This window comes from Pelodiscus sinensis, chromosome 10, assembly GCF_052426305.1.
Source record: "Pelodiscus sinensis isolate ZL-2025 chromosome 10, ASM5242630v1, whole genome shotgun sequence".
Classification (NCBI taxonomy): Eukaryota; Metazoa; Chordata; order Testudines; family Trionychidae; genus Pelodiscus; species Pelodiscus sinensis.
In genome coordinates, this window is record NC_143061.1 from 55,851,411 (window position 1) to 55,871,543 (window position 20,133).

Here is a 20,133-nt window from a genome sequence, read left to right on the forward strand (position 1 = left end):
GCCAAGAGGGTGGAAACTGCTCTTTATTAACAAATCATCTGAAAGGAGGTGATGTGAAGAAGAAAGCTATATTAAAATAAGATGCAGCAGATGCCTTTGTACAGCCCAATGTTTCCGACTTGGGGAGAAGACAATTCATATTTGTGCATGGGTCTTTCCTAAACTACCTAATTGTTCATTTGAAAAGTTGCATAAACTGACAGTTACACTAGCTAATGTGTCACTACTTAGAGCTGTAGACATGTATTGTTCCACCTATAATCTTACTTAACTGCCATGTAACCCATTCCATAAAGCAATGCTCTGCCAGCGTTTTACATATTCCATACCTACCTTTCAGACAAAGCAAGGCAATAATGTCAGAAAAGGAAAGACAAGATGACATTTGGCCTTTACAGGAGCAAAGGGAGGGCTTCAAGGGAGGTTGAGGTGGGAGAGTTAAAGATGGTGTTACAACTTACCCAAGAATTTAAGTGTTTAAGTTCTCATGTATAAAATTTAGTACCAAGAACATTCTTGTTGGTGCAATACATTCCCAGACTTAAAACTACAATGCCAGGGTTTTTCTGTGATGGGATAACACTTAATAGAAAAAAAAATCAGGAGCACAACATGTGAGTTAAAGTTTTTTTTAAAAAAACACAAGTTAGCAAATCCCAGAAATTGTGAGTAAGTGCATTGGTAAATTTTTCAAATGATCCTTATGATGCAAATTAGAGGACGATGAAATAATTTGGGATTTTTTAAATGTAACCCTGTAAAATATAGCAGTGCTAAGTTGGATACTCTTGGGCTAACTGGTACCTATAGCTAAGTCCCAGGTAGGACAAAACATACCTACTAAAATAAAACTAATACAAAGTGTCGTTTTGCAAGTAACAATAATAATAAACTTCCCCAATTTGTTGTGAGCAGGGCCCATGGGAAGAGGCTTGCAATACACAGAAAAGAAAATAATTTAAAAAAGCAAAAATACCAGAGTAAAGTTTAAACACCACACTCACTGATTTTGTGTGATCCGGTCGAGGGGCAATAACTGGAGGAGGAGCCTCTTCATCGTCGTCCTCATCATCGGCTACTGCTGCTGAGGGCTCTGACCCTTTCGCATTGGGCTATGTATGCATTGCATTGTTATTGGATGGAAGAAAGGAGAAATAAAATACAGATAGGTTAGAAGCAAAGTTGTTGTTTTTCCCAAAAGCATAAACAGCTTATGAAGGGACTTTTCAAATGGGGATCCAGGAATTCTTAGCAATTGAGACCATGCTGAGACACAAGAGTTTCAGTACATTTTATTACAATATTTAGTTTACTATATTTCATTGATATAGGATGTATTCATGATTTTAACAATACTTTTATCAAATAAGAAATATCTTAATATTTAAATTATCTCTTCCACTAGTCCAAGTGCTAGAAGCACATGTTAAGTATTCCTCACCATTCTTTAAATAGACAGACAGACATGGAAAGCTTTTAGCAGACAAAAGACTTGATAAAACATCCTTAAAACTAAACCACCTACTGGGCAATTTGTTTCCTGTGGGAAATGTTTAAATACAATTCAATAACATATTACTAATTTTATTATGAAGTATATAATATGAGATTCAATTTAATTGAGAAGAACTGAAATGGAGCAGGCCTGGAAAGGCACAAGCAATAATAAATACACTTACTGTTGCTGGTCCATCTTTTTCTAAACAGCAAAAAGAGAAGAAGGCGAATATATACGATTAGTGGAATAAGCAGTAATAATAAAGTGGATTTTACAGAAAGCATGAGCAGCACATCAAGAATATGGACAGAATATCCAACTATGGCTGTTAAGAAGCAGGTAACTGGCTAATCGTGTAGTCGATATAATTTGTATCGATTACACAATTAGTCAATAAGGGGAGGCCCTCTGTCCCGGTTCACACCAGCTCCAGGAGCTACGCCTGCTTCGGCTCTGCAGTATAAAAGTAGCAGGAGCCAGGTGCACAGGCAGCCTGGCTCCGACTACACTGAAACTGCAGAGCCACAGTGGGGATAGCTCCCAGAGCCGGCACAAACTGGAACTGAGCAATCTCGGCTTGCACCAGCTCTGGGACTGCTGCAGCTCTGCATTTTAAATGCAGTAAGAGTTGCTGGGCTCTTATTCCATTTAAAAATGCAGAGCCGCAGCAGGGATAGCTGCTGGAGCAGAGCTGGCACAAGCCAAGACTGAACAGTCCTGGCTTGCGCCAGGTCCGAGGCTGCTGTGGTTCTGCTTCCCCTGCCGCCCTGCTGCATACTGTGGAGACGGTGCTAGGGGAACCAGCTTATAAGCCAGCTCCCCGCAGTACCAGCTCCTGCTCCCCTCCACCCCTGCTGCCTCTGATACAGAAGCATCACGGGAGGTGGGGAAGCAAGTAGTCAACCACTCACCTAGTCACTTACATCCCTACTTCCAAACAGATGAATTTTCGTGGCTGATGAAAGGGGAAACATCTCTTTAGATGCAGACATAGTAAAATCTCAAATCCTGACTTGCTACATGATTGGATCTCCCCTGGGTGGAGACGGTGTCAAACTGTGTATTAGTTTTGATGTGTGTACAAGAGAGATTATGACCAAATTGATAATACAGAGATGTGACAAATCCCTATCACCAAGCTATTTTTAGAAAGGAAATCTTTCTGATAGAATCTGCCAAAAGGAACTGCATACACTGGAAAAATACAACCGTTTCCCCAGCCAGACACCCACCCACACTTGTCTACAACCTGCATCAGAAGTGACAAGCTACTTTGGTCTCAGCATTTGGGAAAGGTGAGCCAAAGCAAGTTACTGCACAGCACTTCTCCAAAAGCATGCCGTCCCTGGAAATAAGACAAGTGACCATCCTTACACGGTGTAACCAGTTAATCACAATCCTGTAGTTCTAGTTTCACAAAGACAGGTCACTAATTATTTAGCTGACTGGTACTGCCATTTTGAATTATCCTGTTCCACTTGTTCTCTTACACATCTCAAACAGGAGTTTGACTGGACAAAGCTTTAGCGGCACCTCCACTCATTAGATCCTAACTTCCCAATTCAAAGTCATGGCATACAGGGCAGAGCAGACTAGTCTGTAAGAACCAACCCCTTCCTCAGAGTGCCTCGTATGTACTCGTGTCTCACCTGCAGCAGAGAAGCTCAGATACTTCTGCTTTGCTGTGTCTTTGGAGTCATAGAATTTCAGCACATCTAGTACAGCCTGAGGGTTCTTCTTCTGCTCTAGCTTGGTGATATTTGAGGTCTGTAGTAAGCGAGCCCATTGCTCTGGCATTCCCTGGAACAGGAGACAACCTTAATATCTGCTATTTTAAAGATGTTTTTTAAAAAAAATCAGGATGGATTTTCTTTCCACGTGTAAGTGTTCATCTGTGGCTATGGGGAGGGCTTCAGTTACGGACTTGAACATGTGTATGTGGCACAAGATAAACCAAGCCTTCAGCTAAGCCAGCACAAAATTCAGTGGCTCTATCAGTTCTTCTGACCTTCTGGGGCACAGTAGGAAGAAGTTGTGGATCCCCCCAGCCTCATTGGTCCTAAACATCTCCTCCCCGATCAGGTACATTAAATCAGTGTTCTCCATTCATCAGCACAGTCTGATTTTCTGTGTACATATCTGCTGTAAATGGAAGTGAACTAACCCAAGTGGGAACTTCATATTTCTACAGTTACCCTGTAGGCTACCAGAAACTCTCACTAAAGGTTCTCCCATGTGGCATAAAGCAAAGCATTAGGAGTCTAGTGACTAGTAAACATTTATACTGCAACACCACCAGAGGCCAATCACGTGTGCTAAGCATTGTAAACGATTTGTGATGGAGATGAGGAGAGATATTTTAATTTTATTCCAAAGTGAAACATTCTCTACACTTCAGTTAGGAACCCTATGGCTTTCTAATCAGCTCGGGACAGGTGTACTTACAGTAAACTCTCCAGTCACCGCATCAAAGCCAACATGGATGGTGTGTTCGAAGTCTGATGGAGGAGATATTTCTGGCCTTTCCTTTTCCTTTTTCTTGCTTCCTAAAAGGAGACATTGAAAACCATCCACTTACAATTCCGAGGAGGTTCGGTCACAAGACAGAAGATCCCCATTGTCCCTGCTTATACAATGGTAAGCTTTGAGAATTAATATACCCTTTGTATTTATTCTGAAATTAGAACACGAACATTTCTTTACAAGTTTCCAAACAAAATAAGCTTTTTGGTGAAGGTGACATGCTATACGTTTCAATGGAGTTTTAAAATAGACACTGCAGCTCAAATTATACTTTGTTTTAAAATCACCTTAAGACTGAGGACTATGTCAAATTTCAAACCAGAAAAAAAAAGTTATAAGCAACTCAAGTAGCACCACCTCAACTTGGACTGTAATGAGCCTAAGGAGATGCAGAAATATGGGGAAAAGCACGTGCTACTTTTGAGCAAAGTGGGCCCAGCAATAGTTAATAAAAAGACTACTTTCTCCACTGGGACTGCACAGTTGGATATTCACTCAAACATGCAGTCATCTGAGGATTTGTTTCTAAGTACTCGCTTTTACTGTATTTCCAACTGCACAGACCCTCACACCAGCAGGAAAGGAAAGAGGGAATTAAAGACTATACTTAGAACCATAAAGCCATTTGGCCTGCCTAGAGCTGAACAATGCTTTGGGAAGACATTGCTGTTATAAACAGGATATCTTTAATATGGCTGCATAGGTCTGGGAGCCAAAATGAAATAGATGGTCAAATGCATTTATAAAAATACTTCAACTACAGGGTTAGAAAAACCTGCTTATCTCTTTATATGAAAGCCTTCATGCATCACTCTTTGCCCAACCTTTTGCTGCTAACTATGCGGAAAGAAAATGACTATGTTCCTAAGGAAGACTCCAGGTCTGAAGCACCTGATGACTTCTAGAGAACATAATTTGGGGGTTAAAATCCCTAGGCATGTGTGACACCAGTAAACCCTTCTCCTTTCAATCCAATAAACACTGTATTAGTACACTGGGCAAAGATTCTAAGACCCATTGCTCCGCCCACAGGAATAACAGGTCAGACACACACTTTAAACAAATTCAAGCAGTAGAACTGAGCCAAGAGGCCGATCAGTGAGTCATATGTTGGCAGCAGGTACTTGAGGCTCCATTAAGGCCATTGTGAGGCCACAGTATTTCTGAACTTCTGATTATAGTTGTGCTCCAGTTCTGTACTTAAAAGCGAGTCACTTCACTCAGTACGGGGTGACTCTTTTGTTCAAGAGTTATGATACTGTCCCTTATTCTCAGAGCTAACAGTAGCTTCAAGGGTTGCAGACGTAGCAGTGCTCAGCCTCTGGGGAGAAGGGAGCACCTCAGGCCATTTCCCAATTACCCTCCTGGCTGATAAGGCTCCACTGGGAGACACGTACACAGCACTGCTCAGATGGAGGTTAAAATGTGGGATCTCTCATGGTGGTGTTAATGAGGAGCAAAACCAGCAGAAATGTAAAATCCTGGAGGAAACTGTAACCTCTGGCTATAAAATATCAAAAAAGCACTAAAAATGCCCCAGATTAACTGAAGGAATCTTAATTCAGTCACTAATAAATATTCCATTCATGAAAACAAATACATTAAAATATACACCAGTGAGACCAAATGTCTGGAGCCAAAGCGTAAGATGCTTATTCTCCTACTGTAAGATTTTAACACTACATACAAAAGCTATATAGCTGGTTTTGGCTCTCATGAAAACATGACACAGTACGTGCTTGTCCTGACTTATTCCAAGGATGATCATTTAAAAAAAGCCATGAGCAGAACACTCAGGCAGAGTGAACACAGCATATATGCTTATTTTGTTGGAACCACACTAGAGGTGTCAGCTCTAGTGGAGTGCTGGAATTAAGGTTGAGACTCATTTACTCTTTAAAAGAAAACTAATTCTAAATCCTCACACTGATTTGGATGGTCTTGAAATCCGCAGTCCCTCACTGAGGTGGGATAGGGTCAGTGTTCCTAATCTGTTACACATTTCTCAAAGCACCAGACATTTTATAAAATCTCTTGGTTCTCCTCATTTGTTTTGTACGCACCTCAAAGGCTCGGCTCTCCACGAACTGATCTCAATAGCTCGGGATTTACCTCAGCTAGTGCATGGCACCAACTGACAGGAGAGGATTGCAGTGAAGAAGTTATATAGGAGGGCCCTTCTTATTCGCCACCTTTAATGATGCTTTAGTCCAATTACACTTTGTAATGTACTGAGACTCTTTCACTATTCAATGCCAATCCAAACACCAAGGGCCTTCCCTCACTGTATTTCCTTACAATCTTGTTTGAAAGAGGAGGGTTGCAAGTATTCTCATGAAGGCATATGCACAAATGGCAGATAAGTCAGGTCATGCCTACACTACCTACTGGATCGAAGAGCAGTGATCGATCCAGAGGTGGCTAATTTATCAAGTCTAGCACAGAGGTGTTAAATGGACCACTGAGTGCTCTCTCATCAACGCCAGTACTCCCCCAGAACAAGGAGGATAGGCAGTCGACAGGATAGTGTCTGCCATTGACTCACCATGGTGTTTTCACTGCAGTGAGTACACCTACGTATGTCCACTTCAGCTACATTATTCGAGTAGCTGAGGATGTGTCACTTAGACCAATGGCCAAGGGTAGTGCGGAGTAGGCCTAAGTGAAGCCTATCAGCAGTGCCCTTGCTGCTAGTCTTGAGATGAGGAAGGAGGCTATTCTACTCAGGTTTATGTTGTGCCCTTCACAAGAGTACCTGGCATGCGCTGCTATTACTGTCATCATAATGGTAAATACTGGTTTCTGTAGTGACAGTGGGTGAAGCTAGTGCCTGCAGCAGACAAGAATCACTGAATCAACCCTCACAATGAAAAAAGACTCGTTCCTTAAAAGTTTTGGAAGGTTGCATGTGTCTTGTTGGAAGTGATCTCAAGTGAACACCATGCCCCCATCTTCCCTATGCAGTATACAGGGTGCACTCTTCTCCCTCACCTAACTTAATCTTCCAATGGGTAGCTGGAAGGTCTGTTCCTTTCACATCACGGAGGTTTGGGGTCTCACACCATCCATCACCCATGATCAGCAGCAGAAGTTTGTCACAGAATTGTCTCTTCAGACTTCCCTCACTAACAGATGGGCTTATCTACACAGGGAAACTGACCAGCACAGCCACTGGATGACTCACTTATCTGGACACTATTCCAGAATAAAAGTGACTTCAGCTAAGCCAGTCAATGCTTGTTATCCATTGTACAGAAACTGCAGAATACCAGAAGTCATCTTATGAATATGCATGATTCTTCTAAGAGGTAAAGAAAGCATAGTCGAAGTGACAGCTACTGGGACAGACAGAGGAGTGAGAAATAAGAAATGCATTAGGGGAAAGACTTAATATGGTTAATAAATAATTAGAGGAACAAAGTCTCTCAAAGCAAAGTGATGAAACCAGTGTCAGCATGGCTGAAACAATCCTGCTGGGTACATCAGTCATAAGCAGCAGCAGGGTGGGGAACAGTAGAGCCTGGAAGCATTAGGAACAAATATATTAAAAGGAAGTAAAAACAGTGAGGCTAAAAGTGGTTTCCTAGTAATGTAAGATAGTAACATGTTACTCTAGTCCATTGCCCACAAAATCTAACCACTCTGATGCCAATACGTTTAAAATAGCTCTATGTTTAAAGCCTAAATATTTGCTCTTCTACAGCGACAATTTCTAGTTCTCATACATTTATACACGCTTTAATACTTTTAAACACCTGCTAAGCAAATATAGTAATAGTCTCCAAAGGAGAATACTCGTGCAAAAAAAAAAAATCAATTACATTTTAAAAGGTCTAACAATTTATTAGATCCAAAAGAGAGACCGATTACATAGTACAATGGGATGCACTTGATATATATTCTGGTCGGAAAAAAATAAAATCATAAAATTAAATTGCTACAGTTCTGAAATGCAGGGAAATATAACTATTAAACTTTGGGAGGATCTCTCTCAAATATAATTCTATAAAGGGTATGCATGTGGGAGAGGGAAGACGAGTTTATTTTTTATTTATATTGCAATGGCACACTCCAGAAAGAGATCCAGGATCAGGAACCCACTGCCCTAGACATGCACATAACAAAAAAGGCTTATAACCCAAGTGTAGAACAAGAGACAAAAAGCAGACACTATGAAGAGTAAGGGGAGCAGAAGGTAGAAGAGTTTTTATGAAGGATGATTTAAGATGGTAGAAGGGAATTTCATTTGATGGGGTTTTTTCTGCCAGCTACTAATTTAGGTTTAGTATCAGAGGGGTGGCTGTGGTGGTCTGAATCTGCAAAAGCGACAAGGAGTCCTGTGGCACCTTATAGACGAACAGAGTTATTGGAGCATGACATGCATCTGACGAAGTGGGTCTTTGCCCACGAAAGCTTATGCTCCAATAAATCTGTTCGTCTATAAGGTGCCACAGGACTCCTTGTCAATTAGGTTTAGCCTCTCTCCCACCAAGGTTCCATGTTCAAGGACCTACAGTTACAATGGAAAGCTTCCTCTTACCCAATAAAACAGGCATCCTGAATAGCAGCACCTCCTGAGATGAGGTACTATATGCAGCTGAAAAGACTAAAATGACGACACCTAAAAAATGTTAATCTTCGTATCATGGACTTGAATGCTTACAGCACTCCTACAACCAAATAAAAGGCCAAAAGGAAACATTCAGTAGTCAGGGAAAGTTTTGTTGACAGCGTTGAAGTATCTTACCTTTTTCAGTAGAAAAGATGGAGATGATTTTGTTCCTAGGTTTTCTCTCTTCTGGTACAGAGGGCAGGGGTTTCAAGCTGTGGTTGGTAGACAGCTGGTCTTTGCCCCCTGAACTGAAGATGGTACTGCTCATTCGGACGGGAGGGGCTGGAGGCTTATCTTCCAGTTCTCCGTTATCAGACATGGCTCTAAATGGCTAGACAAAGCCCTGAAATGGAAAATAGGAAACCAATATAAACATGACTGGCAAAGGTAACACAGCACTAGAAACAAATGCCGGATTGCTTCCAAAATGCCAGCAAAGTTCACTACAAAGGCAGAAGGATGCATTTCCATTGGAACGTGTACTTGGCATATTAACTAAGCTAACACCGATCATCTAACTCTCCAAGTTTTTTCTTGTCCTATTATAAACAGGCTTGGTAGGCTATTTTTACCAGGAAATGTCATAAATGTCAATTTCACTGTACAAACTGACATTTTCATCAATAAAAAATTACAGATACGCAAAGAAAAAGTGATGCTTGAATACTTAGTTTGATTTAACGGTATTTACTTTGTGTATTCTGAAATATGGCGTTTGTGCTTCAGCTATTACTGGTAAAGATTTAACCTGCTGTATCTCAGCATCTACTGTTAAATAATAGTCTGAACCAATCATAAATTTCCTGCAACAGTGAAAATTTAAATAAAAAATGCTTTAAACCAAACATCATCATCTGTTGAAATTTAAAAAAAAAAAGATAAGTCTGTCAAAGCTATTTATAATCCAAGTTCTTTGTGATAGGGACAGCATTTAGGTCTCACACAGTGACAAGCACTTTTGGGTTAATGTAGATATTTAGTGAAAATAATGCCCCTCCACATTTGCTATTACCTACTTTTATGTGTGCTGACTAGAGACCACCCTTCTTGGTAGGTACCTCAGACTGCAAGGATCCGAAATAAACCAAATCAAAGAGTCAAACTAAACAAGATCACACAAGACAGATAAGGAAAAGACCAATTACAATAATTCCAACAGCCACAAATTACAAATGCAAGGAGTTTTTATATTCTTCCTGTAATACAAATTCTTCACAAAACATAATTCTCCTATTAAATGGAAAAGGAAAGAAGAAAACCTGGCCAGAAAACATACCCTGTGCCCTTCCAGCAAAAGACACTCAACATGACAGAACTCTACCTCAAAAGCATGCAAGGACTCAAAAACAATCTTTCAGCTGTCTGACGGATGCAGCGGAAGTGACTTAATATTCATCAGTAATAAATGGTATCCGGAACCAGCAAGTTCCAGGACTGGGAGTCTGTTTCCATTTCCCAGTCTGTCAAATGGATCTTTTTACCTCTGGGAAAGTTTTAAGATTCTTGAATGAAAGGTGCTCTTTCAGCAAAGTAACTGACTCAGACTGAAGAGCAGCTATGATTACTGAAGCACACCAACACCAAAACATATCTCAGTTAAGAAAATACTAAACTTGGGAGCATTCTGAAACCATTTTTTTTTTTAATTCTTCAGCAGGATATTTGCATGATAGGAGTTCTACATGTAGTGATGATAACCTTTCATTTGTATAGTGCCTTTTGTCTAGCTGGATCCCAAAAGGCTTTATTGCTGGAACTGATGTAAAACATACACATTTTATTTACAACAAACAAAAAAAGCATTAATGCTTTAAGATGAAAAAAATCTGCAAATGAACAAAGACCCCCCCATCTCAGACAATCCAATTTTTCCTGCTCAGAAATCTTCACACTCTCATCCCAGAGTTACATTACACATTCTAATTTAATAATGCCTAAAATTTGCAAAAGTATATTCACAATTACTAAGAAGTTGTTTGAAATGGATTTTTTTAAATAATTGAGATTTGATAATCTAATTCGTTAATCTCTGAATCTGACGTATGTGAATAAACATTTTGCACATTTAAAAACAAGTAGTCCCATGGCACCTTATAGAAGAACACAAATATAGATAGTATCATGAGCTGTGTAGAAAAATGCTTACTAATTGCATCTGGAGATAGCAAAGAAGTACAGGCAGTCCCCGGGTTACGTACAAGATAGGGACTATAGGTTTGTTCTTAAGTTGAATTTGTATGTAAGTCGGAACTGGCTCCAGATTCGGCCGCTGCTGAAACTGATCAGCGGCTGACTACAGGAAGCCCTAGGCAGAGTTGCTCTGCCCCAGGCTTCCTGGAATCAGCCGCTGATCAGTTTCAACAGCGGCTGAATCTGGACTCCTGGGACAGAACAGCTGGGGCACTGCCGGGTAGGTCCCCGCAGGACCAACCCGGCAGCACCCCAGCTGCTCTACCCCAGGCGTCCCGCAACAAAAGCCTGGTCTGCTGAGGGGGGGGCGCACTAGCTGCGCCCCCTCTCCCCCCAGCAGACCAGGGAGATCCGAGCAAAGCCGCGGAGGCACAGAGGTCCCACCGCCTTTGCGGCTTTGATCCTGTCTCCCTGCTGTGCTGGGGGAGTCTCCCCCAGCACAGCAGGGAGACCCGAGCAAAGCCACATAGGCAGCGGGACCCCGCTGCCCGTGCGGCTTTGCTCCTTTGCCCCGGAACAAAGCCGCACAGGCGGCAGGGTCCCCCGCCTCTGCGGCTTTGCTCCGGGGCAAAGGAGCAAAGCCGCATGGGCAGCGGGGTCCCGCCGCCTGTGTGGCTTTGCTCGGGTCTCCCTGCTGTGCTGGGGAGTCCCCCCCAGCACACCAGGGAGACCCGGAGCAGCTTTTCTCGCCCCGGAGGATGCGGTGGCGGGACCGCTGCGCTCTGGGCGGTCCCGCCGCCCGCGTGCTCCAGGGCGAGAAAAGCCCCGTTGGTAAGTCGGATCCGCGTAAGTTGGGGACTGCCTGTAAATGGCTCCCCCTCATGATTCCTGGTATTCTGTCTGAATTAAGAACACCATATCAAACACCTCTCCTCTCCCTCTCCAAAACAGCGTGGAAAGAGGTTGTCCTACTACTCTTCACCCAGTTCAGCAAACTGTTAGTAAACTTTACTACAATGGCGGGGAACTTGACTGATCCTAGGCACACCAGTAGGTCAGACATTTTGAATGTAACAGAAAGGAGTCCGGGTAAAACGTGCATCAACGCATCTTATTTTCATAGCTGTACAGCACTGTCATACATTGACATGTTCTTGGCAAAGAAACTATAAACCGACTGCCACCATCTAGCAGCTCATGCATGAGTGGTATAAGATGCCAGTTCCTAACTACTCAACAAAGCAGGGTAGAGCCTCCCTTCAAAGACTCTTATTTCATGTAGTCTGGTTGCCATAAGCATCTAAGTAATATAGCTTCTCTGAAAATCTCTTTATAATGCCAGGTAGTACTATGCAAGAGTCCAGCAGCTTTATGGTAAGCTGGGCAGTTGCTAGTTGTCCGTCAATTGACAAATTGCTGTGGGACAAATGCCAATGCTGTATGTCTAAAGGGGATTTTGCATCCCTAGTAACTAGTTAACTGGATAAACATGTTAAGCGGTTAACCGATTAAACGGGATGGGGGCAAGGGGAGGAATAGATGTGGTTACAATATCTGAATACAGATTCAGGTGACTCTCTCAAGCCCAAACTTTTGTAGATTTTATCCATGCTTTAGATGTTTCTGGCTTTAGGCAGGACTTATTTCAAAACACCTACATTCTGAGGCAACAAATTCAAAATTTAATTATTTCCAGGCAGGGATGGTGAGTGTACACAGATATTTTCATGGGAGCTACCGGTTCTAGCAAAATGGAAGATGTTTGAACAGCATGAAGCCCTATTTTAGGGGAAGGGCAGAGCAGGATTAAAAATTGTATGGAGGCCTCTTGATAGTGCCAGATCTTATGTGCTGGAAATAAATTACATAAGTGGAAATCAAGAGGCCTGTTCTGTATGGCTGGCTCTCACTAAAACTTAGAGAGACGTAGACAGCTAGAAGGGATGAGATTAGTTAATACATAACTCCATGGCCATTGCGTATCTGTAGAGGTGGGACTATATGGACTTGCAATCCTAGAGCTACTGATTTGAGGACACCCATGTAGCAGAATACCGATTTTATTTTAAACCCCTATTTAGACAAAATTTAACACTTCACAGATGTCTGTGTCAAAGTTGTTAGAATAAAAGTGATACATCAATTTGCACAGGCCTAATTGGTAAAGTATTGTCAACAACAACTGAAGACATGCCAAACAGAGTTAAATGAAAAATTATTGTTGGAATGATTTTCTGACAACTGCTTTTTTTGCAGAACCAAAGTTTGTAAGGGAAAATTTTCAGCTTTGCCAATAAACTGAAATTTCTGCTGGAAAAACTGACTGCTCCCTGCCAACAAGGCACTTGTCAATTTCACTCCTCTCTCCCCCTCCCCCCCCAAAGTAAACTGACAAAAAATCTTTCCTGGGAGGCCTGGATCCTGATTCTTTTACCTCTGTGTCCCCTCTGTCATCGCCCCCACCGCCAGTGTGGCTCTGAGGTTTTGCCTGGGAGTGAAACCATCAAGAGCCATCCTGGCAAGCAGCCAGGAAGGCAAAAATTTGTTTCAGTTCTCCTGGAAAGGGGATTTTTCTTGAAAATCCTTTCCATAAAAAATTGCATTTTTGATGTTTCATTCAAAATTGACAACAGCCCTCTAAGCAGAGCTTCCAAGAGAGGCAGAGACCCCAACAACTCCATATTCCCTCTCTGCTCCAGGATTGGAGAAGCACTGGCAGCTGTTGCAAAAAAAGCAAACATGATTCTGAGATGCATTAACATGTGTGTTGTGAGCAAGACCACGAGAAGTCATTCTTCCGCTCTACTCTGCGCTAGTTAGACCTCAGTTGGAGGATTGTGTCCGGTTCTGGGAACCGCATTTTAAGAAGGATGTGGAGAAATTGGAGAGGGTCCAGATTAGAGCAACAAAAATGATTCAAGGTTTAGAGAACATGACCTATGAAGAAAGACTGAAAGAATTGGGTTTGTTTAGTTTAGAAAAGAGAAGATTGAGGGGGGGCATGATATCAGTTTTCAGGTATCTAACAGGGTGTCATAAGGAGGAGGGAGAAAACTTGTTCATCTTGGCCTCACAGGCTAGGACAAGAAGCAATGGGCTTAAACTGCAGCAAGGGAGGTTGAGGTTGGACATTAGGAAAAAGTTCCTGCCTGTCAGGGTAGTCAAACACTGGAATAAATTGCCCAGGGAGGTTGTGGAATCCCCATCTGTGGAGATATTTAAGAGTAGGTTAGATAAATGTCTATCAGGGATGGTCTAGACAGTACTTGGTCCTGCCATGAGGGCAGGGGACTGGACTCGATGACCTCTCGAGGTCCCTTCCAGTCCTAGTATTCTATGATTCTATAACCTCTGTGACTGACAGCAGTGACCAAAGCTTCAAAGAGGTCACTTATTGATTTTCTCCTTGATAGGCTCCTCCCGTACTTGCTTTGAAAGCAATTTATTTCAGGGGGGTTTCTTCAAATATTCTATCTGGTAGAGAAAGAAAGGCCAGAGGGAAGGGAACAAAATTCCTTTTTGTAAAGGAGTTGTATGTACCATCTGTCATTGTGTGTTATTTTTGTACTGTTTACACCCAAAATTTTCATTGCCCGCCCGGCTACAATTGTTTAAACAAATGTGTTGCAATGGTAGGAAAAAAAACTGTGTACATTTGAAAACTGTAGGTACTGGGAGTACTTTTTTTTTTTTTAAGAGGTACTTTATTAAAAAAAAGGTTGTGAAACACTGGACTAGATCATCATGATGGTGCCTTCTGGTCTTAAAGTCTGAGTCTTTAACATAATAATAAATAATAATAATAATAATAATAAATGTAACAGCAACCATTGTTCCCTGGAAGCTGTGTGCTTGGGTGGCCACCCAAGAGAGATTCAAATGCCACCCAGCTGATTAGCAGAGAGCCCACAATCGGCAGCATGTGTTTCTACTGGTGGTGTACATCCGCACATGCCTTGTTGCACAAAATGTATTCTATACATGGATTGAAAAATTAGAGAGAACACTGACAGCAACTACTAGTTTTTAAAAGAGAGTAGCAGAAATACAAGTGTCAGCTTTGTCTTTTATATTAACCATTTTTTGATCCAAGTTTAGAACATTTCTTGGGCCCACATGCCTCTCTCTGGAACTCCTTGTAATTACACTTCACCTCCCGCTGCCAGTGAACAATTGCCCTGTGTTTTGTTCATGAGTGGTTTTGATTATTAGCTCCCCAGAGCACATTGTTTATTGTTTTATTCCTTTTGGGACGTTTGGATACGATGTTATATAGATAAATTAATGACATCATATTTGTGGGATTAAGAGTAATTCAAGTGAAATATCAAATCATTTAAAAGTCATATGTAAAACATTTTTCTACTATTCTTGTGCAAGCCTAAAATTCTTCAGATTTTTTTGAGCTGTATGAACAGTCTTGAGCCAACTCAAACTTACCTTACACTGTATTAAAATATTTAGCCAAGACTATTTGTTTCTTTTTTGTGTCGGGGCTGGGGACTAAAGCAGCTACTTGGGTTAGGAGACTAGAGCACTGGGAAATCCCCAAGGCCATCCATTTCAACATGAAAAAAAAGCACTTTTAAAAATGGCAGAACAGCAACTGTGCAAATTCCTTAGACCTCCACTTCTGAGGTCTGGCTGATCAGCTGTTTGTTTTTTAACAGAGTACTTAAAACCACGCAAGCCCTGGCCTTGAATGAGGGACCTGAAGCATTCAGGAAGAAAATGATCCTGAGAACATGGTGGGGAGCAGCAGAGAGAGCAGCGAAGGTGACCAAGGCAGAATGGAATGATAGAATGAATGGTGCACTGTATGAAATTAACTACCCAGGGTTAGCTTCTTGTGATGCTAGCTCAAGTTTTATGAACATGACTTCCCTCCCCCCCCCCCAAGTGTTTAATTTTATTAAATGAATTTTTATCAAAACCTTTGAAAGTTACAAAAATGTTTAAACAAAAATGGGTCCATTTTAAACCTGCAAAATGGAAACCACTTTGAGCCTGTTATTTTTAAAAACGTTCCACTAGCTCCACTCACCACACAGCTCATTGTATGATGCATGTAAAAGTCTGATCCCTTCAGGGATTTTTATTAATGGTTAACAGTCACACTAACTCAGGTTTACATGCCGCGGGTTGGGGCGTGGACTCTCCTTCTCTATTCAATGTTCAGGGAAACAGTTTGCACAGAGGCAGGAAGTGCTTTTGAAACCACTGCAGAGAGGCTGGCACTCTGTACAAGGGCTGGAGTGAAAACAGTAGCGTGCACGCAAGACCTGCAGCTAGCTCCTCTTCCCCCTGCCCCTCACCACTACAGAAGGGAAAAGGTGTTTCTCTTGACACAGCTGTTCTTGCATCACCTCACACTGGCTGCCCTGTTGAAACTTAGTTTTATGGGTATGACTGTAAGAAGTATGAAAACTGCAAGTCTGACACTTGCAAGTAATTCTTGAATACTGGCGAAGCAGGATCCTAATCCACATTTCTGTGTAACTTTTATCCGAATGGCTTGAAGATACTTCAGTGAGTTGCATTCACGTTCATTAGACTTGTTCACTAGCTTCCCAAAATCTCAGACAAGTGGGCACTTTAGGGCTGGTGAACAGATGACTGAAAGGAGATAAAGCTTAGTATAAATATGTAAAGGGATGTTGTAAGTGGAAACAGATCAATCATTCACATTAGTCATCAGAGACAAAGCAAGCAGTAATGCAGGGCTACTCAACTTTGGAAGCCCCGGGGGCCACAACGATACTCACAGCACATGCCGACGGCCGCAACTTAAGTGTGGTTGCACGTACATACAAATATATATGCAAATGATTTTTCACATTGATGGGCATGAATATGATTGAGGCAAGACTAACAACACACAGGCCCCATTTAAGTCAGTTCTGCTATTAATAAAATGCAATATTTACCCAATTTCAACCCACATGGCAGCACTTTGAATGAGCACGTTTAAAAAGAAAATTGTGTACCAGTGTTTTGGGTATTTAGCTTGAAGCTTCAGGTTGTGCGTTTCTTGGAGTGGTTTTACTCAGAAAAAGTTGCCAATCCAGAGCGCTCCAACCTGTGGCGGGCAGGGAGCTGGGTGAGTCAGGCCGGACACGAGAAGCGAAAAAGGACAGGTGCCCGGGAGCCCCACCCTGGATTCCCAGCATGGCTGACGTCCCCTTGCGGGAGTCCATTGCTGCGAGTGGGATGGAGGCAGGGTTGCCCAGCCACACCTAGCTACTAATCAGAAAGCTGGCTATCAATTCTGCCCCTCTGCCTGCCCTGAAACACAGCAGCAGTCAGCTTTGCAGAAATACGTTTCATTTCTGCACAGTGAACTGTACTAGACGTTTTCTCTCAGAGAGGAAGGGGATCTGAGAACCTGTTGTGTAAACCAGTTCACAGAAGAGGCAAACAGAAAAGCCTGAGAAGAATTTGGCAGCACTCTCAGAAGTGTTACTCTGATATCAGGGAGGATCTCAAATAGTGTACTGTTGCAGCAAACTAGTCTGAACACTCTCACCTTGACGAACTTTCCTCTTTTGCATGAATGTGAAGTGGGTGGTTCCCTGGGAAACTTGTTAGGTATAGCTCTTAATTGCATTGGCCCTGGAATCTTTTGAGACTGGCTAGATTGCAGCCTGAGCTCACATGCTATCCTTTTATGGTTTCCTCCTTTGCATCTAAAGTGGGCTGTCAAAACATGTTTGTTACTGAGCTAGATCCTAGGATATAGAACTTTCTCCACTCTAGACATCTCATTTGGTTCCTCCCCACTTTTAAAAGGCAGTTTTTAAAGCTATTTTTTTCTTCCCAAGGTATTTTCAGAATAACTGTTCATAGTGCTATATTTATCTCATTCCCCTGCAATCCATGTTGCTCATTTGTTAAATTGGCCAATCTGACAACTGTTTTGGACTGCTTGAACTTTAGTGGGGTTTATGGTTTAAAATATAATGCATTATGTTTTATCCTGTTGTATAGCATCCAAGGACATGGCCAGTGGTGGAGAGGGGAAGTATTTAGGTATAATAATTTCAGAGAAGGTAAGAATTTGAAATACTAAAGCTTTCAAATTACAAGCAAAAAGTTGTTAAGGTCCTTTTTTAATTTATGTTTTTCAACAATTCTATTAAACTAATGTTTAAAGGTTTCTATTTACCACATATCATTGATCAGAAAAGTTAACTGAAAAAATAAATGGTTTGAGCAGAAGTTTGGCTAAACAAAGTAGATATTTTATCAGACAGCAGTAAGTTTGAGAAGTATGTAAGCTTTCCTTTTTAGTACAAAAATATTTTGTCTTCACTAACTAATCAGTGAGAATAAGCTCTTATTTCAGCAATCAGAAAACAATTAGCATTGCTGATGTAAAATAAACTCACCTTTCCAGAGATGATCACAGGAAAGGAAAACAGATGCCCCACCAGACGGATTTACCATGAAACAAATGGTGCTGTGGCACAGCTCCCAACAATGGGAGGGGCACCCCACACTAGAGCAGCAAAGCAAAGGCCCAAAGGCCTCATTTGTTTGCTGTTGTAGTCATGCCCACAAGGTATTTTGCCAGCACGAGGGAAAGGGACAAGTCAATCGTGAAGCTGAAGAGCCTGTTAAGGAATGCTGAGTTCACAGGAAAAACAAACATCTGGTAGCACTTTAAAGACTAACAAAACATGTAGATGGTATGAGATTTCGTGGGCACAGCCCACTTCTTCAGATGACCGGACACAATCAGGGATGTAAAGGGATAACCGGTTAATGGGTAACTTGGTTAACAGTGTCTTACTGGCACACTTACTGGGGTAACCAGTTAACTAGCTCCCAGGTGGGGGCCTGCTCCAGCTGGGCTGAACCCACCAAAACGCAGCAGGCCAGTTAACTGGTTAAACATATAATTTAACTGGTTAACATTTTAAACAGGATTATACATCCTTACTCACAATAGACCCTGGAAAACACCTGCCCTGTCTACACTTGACTTAATCAACTTTTCCTCGAACAAAAAAGGAAGGGGTGGGGCAGAGAAACCCAAGGAAACAAAAAGAATAGCCAACCAGAGTGGGACGGTCAGTAGTGGAGAGGAGGGTTTGGCAGTTCAGCCTGGATGGGCAGGGACTGCCCCTTTTTGGGGCTCATCTCCAATATCCCTCAAGTCCAGGTGCTGCTAAGAATGCTGGTTCCTCTTAGCCAGTGACTCAGTGCCTGCCCAGGAGAGCCCTCATCCCAAACCTCCCACTTGCTTCTGACACTTCAAGGGTGGCAGCAGTGGAAATTTCATTCCTGCTGCACCATGGACTCACCTTCAATCTCCATTATCTAGTCTTTAGTCGAGATGCGACTGGCTTCCTACTGGGCCCACAAAGGGAAGAGGCAGAAAGGGGTGGGCTATGGGGGAGGGGAAGATTTACATGTGGTACAGAGACTCCTCTAGCATCCTTGACTGCTGAGTTCTCCCTTGCATCCTGTGCCTGCAGACTCTCCCCCGTAAGTCAGCAGCCTTGATACCTGTAGTATAAACACAGCCCTTGCTCAAGTGGTTTTGTTCTTTCCTCTCCAAATGACCATGCCTGTTCCCAGTAAACTCAAAAGCGAACCGTTCCTTTTCAATGGTAACAGGCTTTGGGCCCCAAGAAGTAGTCAGACAATGTGATTTTGATCAATTGCGCATCTGTCCCGAGACAGTTCTCGTGCATGTTGCTCTGCCAGGCTGATTTTGATTTCCCTCAGCCTGAGATGCAGGCAGGGCAATAATAAAACAATTGATGCACATGGCGCACACAGTAGCAAAATTGTTGTGTTTTTTTAAAGGAGGGGGGAGGCTCTTTGACTTAAATATGCACGACAGTAAGAAATTAAATGAATTCTCCCAAGAGAACAGACATTCATCTTTTTGAAGACGAAGTGAAACATTTCATTATTTTAATAAAAAACGATGAGCTCTGTGCTTCAATATCACCAGGTAATTTGCATAGATTTGTACAGGACAGTTTGCAGGCAACCTTTCCAAATGCAGACACGATTCTGGAAACATTTTTAACGCCACCTTTTATGAATGTAAAAGTGTAACCGTGTACAGAGTTAATCAATGAGCTGGGCTCGTTGGTTAACGTCCACGGTTACACACAGGCTCACGGTACACATGGGGAGAAGCCTGTCCTCTCCACGCTGCTGCCTCCATCAAAGGCAGCAGTGCCTGGGGGGAGGGAGGAGGAGGGCAGGCAGGAGCAGATATGCATAGGGAGCCAGCTTAAAAGCCAGCAGTCCATGCACACCAGCTCCTCAGGAGCCAACCGCGGAGCCACATGTAACCATTCAACCTCTGAAATGTTCAGTGGTTACACAGTTAGCTAAATGCATTTAAACA

General features: G+C 42.3%; 1 protein-coding gene across 3 annotated transcripts in view; it reads right to left on the bottom strand.

Moving 5' to 3' along the window:
* PAK2 (p21 (RAC1) activated kinase 2) overlaps window positions 1-20,133 on the bottom strand; it is a 68,515-nt gene that overhangs the window by 24,302 nt on the left and 24,080 nt on the right. For all 3 annotated transcript variants that reach the window (XM_075937204.2, XM_075937205.2, XM_089780948.1), the window contains exons 2-6: window positions 8,769-8,976; window positions 3,944-4,044; window positions 3,148-3,298; window positions 1,680-1,699; window positions 1,005-1,112 (exon numbers count right to left, since the gene is read on the bottom strand). In XM_075937204.2, the coding sequence (XP_075793319.1) occupies window positions 1,005-1,112; window positions 1,680-1,699; window positions 3,148-3,298; window positions 3,944-4,044; window positions 8,769-8,952 (564 nt within the window). In that variant the 5' untranslated portion in view covers window positions 8,953-8,976. The remainder of the gene's footprint in view (window positions 1-1,004; window positions 1,113-1,679; window positions 1,700-3,147; window positions 3,299-3,943; window positions 4,045-8,768; window positions 8,977-20,133) is intronic.